Source organism: Halyomorpha halys, unplaced genomic scaffold, assembly GCF_000696795.3.
Source record: "Halyomorpha halys isolate HHAL.00 unplaced genomic scaffold, Hhal_1.1 Scaffold1274.1, whole genome shotgun sequence".
NCBI lineage: Eukaryota > Metazoa > Arthropoda > Insecta > Hemiptera > Pentatomidae > Halyomorpha > Halyomorpha halys.
The window spans coordinates 159,292-168,632 of record NW_027113193.1 but is presented as its reverse complement, the minus strand read 5'-3'; the positions used below and the strand labels follow the sequence as shown (position 1 = coordinate 168,632).

The window sequence follows — 9,341 nt, the reverse complement described above, 5'->3', positions numbered from 1 at the left end:
TTAAATATGATACCTTCGTTTTTAAAAAAGGCACAGTTTATGTTGCTATTAAATCAGAAGAAAGACATTTCCAAGTTTTAATAAAATTTATTTGTGGTATAGTTTAAACACATTGCTTAAGGAACAAAAAAAAAATTGATTCAGTATCTTGTGATAACGTTCCCGATCAAGTTTGCTACATACGTGGAAAATTTTATCAAGAAAACCAAAGGCCGACGGCACATCAAATTCTTTATTGGGATGAAGGCCTGTGCACACCCACTCACGAGAGATTACCCCTCCACCAAAACCTGGGAGGTGGGAAGACACTATCCTCTTGGTCGATGTGCTCGCCGAGGGAAGGGGTTGAGATTCTAAACCCGAACAACCAATCATCACCAGTCGAGAGATCCATCCCCACTCAAGACAACGCAGATAGTGAGTAAGCGACACAATGTGTTCTCGCACTCTGCGGATCCCACCACCTGCCTTAAAATAAATAAAAGGATCTTGGTATTATTGTTGTGTACATATTTATATTTAATGAATTACGTATTATAATTTGTTTCAGATTATATTTACAAATATGAACAATTAAAAAAAAAACATTAAATAGTACATAATTTTGAAGAAAAAAAAAAACACCTTGTTTTGGGGAAACGAATTAGGCCAAAAAATAAATATTGGGTGCCACGTAATTTCAGTTAAAACACTGTGGCGAGATGATAATAAATTTAAGGGAGACACAATGTTGATGTAAGTAAATTTCAAGATCGCCAAAATAAAATGAATATAGAAAGTAATTGACAAGGAAAAATTGATTTATTTAGTGCTATAAATTCGCTTGGATTATAAAATCGAGAAACATTTGTTGTAAAAGTTATTTTATCTTTTTAAAATAAATAATTTAAATTCTATCCATTATAGTCTCAAAACCTTTTATTTCTCTTATAAGTCCGACGTTTCGGCCAATCCGGCCATCTTCAGGGACAATCTACTACAAAACAGCTTTTATTACATGTATGATCCTACAACCATTTCAAAATACTTAATATTATTATTTATAATTTACTTACCTTAATACAACTTTGAAAATATATAATTAAAAAAACTCTAAACTTCATACCGCGTTTCTGCCCAGGTCAAAAACATCAATTTCTATGAAATATTAAAAACATTAGGTAAAAGATATATTTTTGTTAATAAGTAATATTTTTTTATTTTTCACCAGCTCAACGTTTCGCCATTCTAGCCATCCTCAAGGACATCTTCAATTATAATTTCTTCCTCACATTAATTTAAAGTTACTTTTGCAGGCTATTCTGCCCTTTATTATAAGTTAAAAGCCTATTTTTAAAATTTAAAATCATAAATATTTAACTCTTCTTATACAAGATTATGCACAGAGAAGAAGAGTTAAATATTTATGATTTTAAATTTAAAAAATAACCTTTTAACTTATAATAAAGGAAATGACCTGGGCAGAATAGCCTGCAAAATTAACTTTAAATTAATGTGAGGAAGAAATTATAATTGAAGATGTCCTTGAGGATGGCTAAAATGGCCGAAACGTTGGACTGGTGAAAAATAAAAAGTGTTGAGAGAAAAAAGGATAGACATTTTTGATTTATTTAATAAATAATTACCTTGTCACAAGAAATTGAAATAATATAATTTAAAAAAAAAATTATTCGTGCCTAGTTTTTGACCACAAACAGCTTCTGGTTTTGTAACGTGGATGTTAACGTTTATAAAATTATTATATAAATTATTATTATAAAGCATTATAATAAATTGTATGTCTCAAATGAAATATTTATCTGAAATTGAAAGATTAAAACCTGTCTTTCACATATCATTCCTCGTCATGATTTGCTGTATTTTATAAACAAATTAGTACTGATGAAATTAACCTCAGCATTCTAAAATTTGGGATAGAGCATGTGTGGATGACAAGGGGGTATTAATCATGCTACTAACAATGAACGCTTGGCGGGACTCGCATTACACCACTGCTCTTCTTCGTGGCTCTGCTGGATTGTTTTTATATTTTCTTTTAAATATCTTTATTTCATCCTTGTTCTCTACCGCATTGTAAAATTAGAATAAAACTTAAAATTAGAAGAAAACTAGGGAGAAAACTTCCTGAACCAGGATGTCTTTTGCTCAGGACAAAATCGATCCTCCTCAGGAGTACCTCCAGTCCTTGAGTGCCGTTCTGATGATGCTCGATCCTTAGACGAATCAAGCCTCTCAACTCTTGAAGGTTTTGCGGGGGCATGGTCATGTTCGTACCTCATAATCTCTGCGTCGGGTCTGAGAAAAACCTGTTAATTACGCCATCAATCCCTAGTTCGCATATCCATATTACTTGCGTTCCAAAGACGGAGCAGTTCCTTTAACAATAAAAGGTTTCGGGAAGGAACAGCCGTATTTGAACTATCTTGATTTCTCACTTTAATACAACTTCCACTTTTCACTCAATTTAGTAATATTGCAATAAATTTCTTTAATCAAAACTTAGAAGTAAACAATAACATGAAGTTTTTGGAAGGAAAGGTTATAAAACTAGTTGCTCAGAAAATCCGCTAGGGGCTCTTATGCTTTTACCATTTAACATGACTTTAAATAGGTCTGATCCCAACCTATAATTATGACATTTAACATGGTAAAACATTTTAAATTTAACGCAATATCATGAATACCCCTAATGTAGAATTTTCATTTGTTAAAAACCTTTACTTTTCAAATGAGTATGCATTGTATTGACTTTAAAAAAATCCTAAATTATGAATATATTTCATGTGTTTTAAACCACAAAACGTCTTGTTCTTTAAAAAATATAAAGTGATCTGATAATTGGAAAAATTACTACCAGCATCAATAATAATGAGGTGTTCCTAAACAAGGTTTTCAAAAAGTGAGGATGAGGTGTGGCAGAAAAGTAATGAGACTGATTTTTAATTTAAAGTTTTTATTATTTTGAAACATCAATGTTATCCCCTTCAAAATAGTTCCCTAGGGTGGCTACTCACTGATGGAGACGTTGTTCCCTTGGTTGGTAGGAGCACTGGAAGACTTCAATCGGTATGTTCTTCAGCAAGTCCGTTACACTCTTTTGGATGTTTTGTAAAGTCCCAAATGACGTCCATTGAGGACATTTTAGAATTTAGGAAAAGTCACATGAATTGAGACCAGAAGAATAGGAGGGATAGGAAACCTCAGTAAATCATTTTGAGGGCGAAAATTCGGTTATAGAGAAGGTACATTATTATGGTAGAGCGTCCATTTATCTGGTCTCATGCGAATGACTCTTTTCCTGAGCCTTTCTGAGGATCACCTTTTTTGTGTAATGATGTCCTCTTGTGTGATTGTGACATGAACGGCATGACGGCATGAAACCCTTCACTCCCGCCCTCAATGGTAGCCTTACTATTCTGAGTTCTCAAACAGACAATTATAGCGAGAAGGTTGGTCGATGGACGACATGTCACAATATAACAACAGGGATCATAACACAAAAAAAAGGAACTCCTTATTTGTGGTATAGGGCGATTATCGATGTAAACTGAAGGGAATGTTTTGTGTCGTAGAGTGAATATGACATGTGGCTTGTCGTGATTAATATTAATTCTCCATCGCGTGCACCATGTCTGTATATTATTTAGACTATGTTGTTGTGTTAGTATGGCCTGTAAAGGGTCTGTGTTTCTCGAAATGATAGCAGTGTCGTCTGCATAGGTCGCAGTTAGTATGCTGTCGTTTGCCGGTAAGTAGTTTGTGAATATGTGGTACAGAAGTGGGGCCAGGATAGAACCTTGAGGGACACCTGCAAATATTAGTTTCATTGATGAGTTCACTGAGCTTTATCGGACAGAAAAGAAACGGCCATGAAGAAATGATTGTAAAATTAAATAGTAGGTGCTTGGGCGAATTGGCTTAAATTTAAAAAGAAGGCCTTGGTGCCATACCCTATCCAACGCCTGAGTTACATCCAAAAATAGTCCAGAAACGTATTGTTTTTTGTTCAAAAGCAGAGGAAATGAAGTCCGTAACCCTGTGTAGTGGATTGTAGTGTGCGAAATCCAAATTGGTGGTCGAGTAATATGTTTTGGTCAGTTAGTATGTTTATAATACGGTCACGTAATAATTGTACAACAATTTTGGAGCATACTGGAAGAAGACTAATAGGTCTGTAGGAATCGGACCTATGTTTGCCTTTGTTAGGTTTATGGATCATTAAAATTATAGAGTATTTCCATTGTATAGGGAAATTAGCTGTCCGTAAGATAGCGTTGAATAGTGTTGTGAGGAATATTAAAGCTTATCCTGGAATTTACGGGAAGTACCTCAGCAGTAATAAAGTCGTAACCAGGAGCATTCATTTTAGTCAATTTCATAATGTGTCTTAATACTTCAGTAGGAGTAAAATATTTAGGTGAAAGAGACATTGGAAGAGGAGAATCTAAAACTTTCTGCACATTAGCTTCGTATTGTATGTCAGTCAAATCTGTGCGGGGTTGAAAGACAATAGAAAGATGGTCGGCAAAAAAGCCCAGGAACCATCATCTTTTCTTAACGAGACTCGTGGTCCGTCTTAGGTATCCTCATGGTGTAAGAGTCGCTTTGTATGTCTCCACAAACTATTGCCATCAGTTGTCAGGATTTCCAAATATCTGTCAAAGTCAGTTTGTTTGAATTTTCGTATTTCTCTTCTGAGGTCACTGTTTAATTTTTTATAAGTTCGTCTAGGTGAAGGTAGGCGGTCAAAATTTTGTTGCGAGTTGAAAAATGTAGGTGTTATTATGCCTCTTGTTGAACATTAGAATTGGGTTTTACTAATAAGGAAGAAGAGATTTTTTTTTTGTGATAAGTTCCTTATTCCTTTTGTTGTTAATTAATTTACATAGATTAATATGTAATCTAAATTTATTTATCTCTATGTTCGTTAAAAATTGAATTATTTGCCGATTAAAAGTAACACTTTTACATTTTCTTTATTTGAATTGTTTTGGTATTGCGTTTCTCTGCTAAACAGTTTATACATCCTATATAAAAGAAAAAACATTACATTGAAAGACTTTGATCTGAACTTACATTGATTTTTTTTTCCTACTTAAAACTTAAAATCCCTTACATTACTAAAGACGAAGTAAAATATTTTATCGATAATAAATTTTAACTTTTAGTTTATGTGTGCTCACAGTTAGTAATAACCCTTTGATTGCATCCCAAACTCTCCAGTCCTATATCACAATCCTCGAAGAATGATGTCGAAATTGGAGGATAAAAATAAATCCCATCAAATCACATTTACTCTTCGTCGAAAACCTGGCGACTGCTCTACAGTATACTTTAATAATGTGGCTCTTACCCCTGTAGAACAGATTCGTTATCTTGGACTACTTCTTGACAAACGAGTAACCTGGAATACTCACACAAGACTGAAAAGACAGGAAACTGCACGCAGATTCTGACTATTACAGCACTTACTAGACAAACGGTCTAAACGTCCAACTCATTACAAAAGACTGACCTACATGACAATAATAAGGCCGGAGTTGAGCTTTGGGGCTCCACTAAACCTTCGAATACCTCTCGTATCCAATCTTTACAATCCAAAATCCTTCGTAAAATCCTCAATGCTCCTTATTTTGTTACTAATAAAACCATCCATAAAGACCTAAATGTTCCTTATGTAACCGATCTAGCCCGAACCCGATATTATTCCTTCCATAATAAACTCCCTAACCACCCAAACCCGCAGGCAATCCTCCGAGGCGCCTGAAAAGAAGATGGCCTCGTGACCTTATATTGTAAACTGTTTTTAGAGTTCTACTACTGGGTAGTTTCTCTACATCCTGTATCATATCATTATGTCATTATGATTCAATTTACTTGTATTTTTTATACAGTTGTAAATATCAATAAATAAATAAAAAAAAAAAACTTTTAGTTTATAAATTAAGAGTTTGCTCTTAAAAAATAAAACAAAAAAACCCGTATATTTTGTATTTTTAGTATTTCAATTCACTATGGCGAAACTACTTAAGATAACTTGATAAATTAAGGCAGCTCAAATTATCACCTAGCATAGAATTGTAAAAGAATGGTTATTCCCCAGAAATATTAACGTTGAGCTTTTCTTTGATAATTTTATAGTTTATTGTGTTAGTATCAGTTCAGGCATTAAAAAAAAAATATATATCGCTTTGATGACATTCATACAAGATAAGAAACTGAATGTGCCATCGAATAGCTCGAAGAACGGCACTATACTAATTTGATAGCTTTATATTTGATAGCGAATAAGCTTTTATTCAATCAGTTCTGGCAATGTCAATGTGTCTTGGAAATGTAAGAATGATTGAATCATTTGCGATAATGCCCAACATAAATATCTATTCAACATGAATTGTGTTCAGACAGCGAAATGTTTACAACAGTGGAACTTCTCCTGTCACTCCTTATTGCAGGTGATTATAATTTAATTTCATAACATTGTGAATATATTTATATAAATGGAAAATAAATCTGTAATGATACAATTCATGAAGGGCCAGGTTGCGCGAGGTGATTTGGTCAGAATCACTCTCGATCACCAAATTTTTACTACTGATTACCTTACCGCTGAGCTATGCCGCTGACCCAGTAGATATTTTCAGATTAGTAGGCTCATATGCATCGTTAGACATACTTCGACGAGAAGAACCTTCAACTGCTGGGAGTGATGGAATTTATCTCATGGAGGCACATCAAATTCTTTGATTGCCTCCAACACTGCACTATCTCACTATTTCAGACACCAACAGGACGCCCACAAAGGTAACAAACAAACATAAACATGCTCAGAATCTACTGAGGACTAACGTACTACTGACATCATGAAACCTGTTGACTGCAGACATAACCTAATAAATTGAAGCAAAAGACAAATAGATTCCACCCATTTCTTATTTCCCTCAGCCCGATATTCGCCGATGAGTCCTAGAAATTAAAAAAACAACCCAAAAAAAAGTTTGTGCTCGGAACGATCCCTTTTCATTCTGTGTCATCCCTTGCCTATGCCACTACATACCAACACCCCTTCAGCAATTCAGCATGTTCACCTTGAAATGTCACCAAGGGATAAAAGAATTTTTATTACATATGTTATTATTCATATATGTATGTATTTTTTAAATTTATAAAAAAAAGGATAAAAGAAAAAAAAAAGTTTATATACTTCCAAGAGGCAATGTTAAGGGGCCTCTACATGTTGGCCAAGCCATGGCAAACTAAGACATACGCGAGCATGTGGATAGGTGGCTTGGCTTGGTTGGCCTAGGCTCGTTGCCGATCCGTCAAGAGTCGGTTTTTTGGCCACAGATCAAAGGGGTTCGTGAGAGCGCTCGAATAGCATCTCTGCCATTGTTCTTTGTCTAGTTGCAATTGGGAGCTGTTAGGAGATTAAAGGTGTTTGTTGGTACTTTTTATATTAAGTTTTATATATAATCTTATTTATTTATATTTAATTTCCTTTAATTTTCTTTTTTTGTAATACAAATAATACAATCCAAGTGCAATGGCTGGAACCACTAGTATGTCCGCCATGCTTGCCTCTCTGAATAACACTGACATGTGGATGGTCCGCTCTTTGTTTACCGAGCATTTGGACAAGCCTCCGATTCATGGCGAGCGGCCAACATGTGGATCATCCTTAAGGAAACTGTTTATTCAAGTATTTGTGTCCATTTTTTTTACCACAAACGTTTGACCAGTAAAAAAAAAAATGTATATAAAAGGTGATGAATCACGAAATAATATTTTCGGTCGTAAAATATGGTAACTGACAAAATAAAACTTTGTGGGAAATTGATTGTTATGTTTTGAGGATAATATAGTACTTAAATCCAACGAAAATCACAAAATTATGTCACCAATTGTTTTGAGTGTACAGAAAAATAAAACATTTAATATTTGATACTCACAAACTTTTATTTTGTGGATGTAAGAACAAATAATGGAGGAGGAATATTTTCAGATACCATGTTTTACAATATTTGAGGTACTAGGTGGTAAAACATGGTATCTGATATTTTTTTTTCGTAACCTTCATGAAAATATATTAGTACATTTCATGGATTATATATGCCTTTTTTGAGTCCTTTATCTTTGATTGGCTTGTGGCATTATAAGGTGTTGATATCAATCCAGCTAAGGTGGTATAGTCTAGCTATAGCCAAAAGCTACGCCATGGAATTAATGGAACGTGATGGGACCGTTGTCAGGTGTGAAGTAAGACGGCTTTAGACTGCAGAGTCCAAACCCCTTCCCTCGTCGAGGACGTCGACTAAGGAGGCGATGCTCTGTCACCTCCCAAGTCTCTATGGAGGGGCGCAATCTCGAAACAGAGGATTAGAGCAAGCCTCCAGTCCATCAAAAAATTTTACGTGCCTGCGAACTCCGGCACTATGGGAGTTCTTCACGGATACACTGTTCTTAGCCCTATGAAGCTTAGCTCCCCGGACGATTCGTCGAAGAACGGATCCCTGAAAATCCTGCAGTCTGGTCAGCGTTATCTTGTAGAGGTGTCTCATTAAAGGTGCACCATGGAGAAGAGTCGGTCTGATTACCACCTTGAAGTGAGAAGATTTAAGTCGGGCCAGCTTGAGCCTCTTCTCTTCTCTCAGGAGTAAGCAAGTCTTTGTGCCTTTTTAAAAAGGACATGGCAATAGTATCAGTCTTAGACGGGTTCTCCCTGATGCCATTCTTCTTCAATACAGCTACGATGTTAGGGGAAGCTTCCTGTGCAAGAGTGAGAGCCCGTTTAGGGCTGGCGCTAGAGACATAGATTCCTATATCATCTGCATAAGCTGCCACCTTTCCCCTTGCTCCAGGGATACGCAGTGAAGATGACAAAGAGCAAGGGTCCCGGCACTGAACCTTGTGGTACTCAGCAGGTGGTGGGGACAGGAAGCGATAGCTCTCAGAACATTATTTTGATGGCAGAGTGCAGAAAACAATTAAACAAACATTTAATGAGTCAACTCTTTTACTTCTAAATATAAAAAACTCAATTTGATTGGTGCGATCTATTCATTGTATCAATCTATCTTGTTATATATCAAAAATTGTGCAATTTATTGTTTAAATTTTAAGCTATATAAATTTAGCTATTATATATGTACTTTAGGAGTTATTGACTACAATAAAAAATATACGGTGGCCATTTTAAAAATCTGGATTGCGCATCCTCAGGGAGTGTTTTTTACTATCTTCTTTTCCAAATAGTTTTACATTAAATCCATTGAAATAAATTATCTTACAATTACTTTTAGGTTAACTTGCGATTTTCACTGGACTACTAAAAACGCAAAGTT

General features: G+C 35.1%; 1 protein-coding gene across 1 annotated transcript in view; it reads left to right on the top strand.

The window, feature by feature from the left end:
* Nucleotides 1–6,412: 6,412 nt before the first annotated feature.
* The window catches only part of LOC106689070 (uncharacterized), a 10,454-nt gene continuing 7,525 nt past the window's right edge, over nucleotides 6,413–9,341 (top strand). Inside the window, exon 1 of the mRNA XM_014433841.2 lies at nucleotides 6,413–6,455. Coding sequence (XP_014289327.1) covers nucleotides 6,413–6,455 — 43 coding nt within the window. The remainder of the gene's footprint in view (nucleotides 6,456–9,341) is intronic.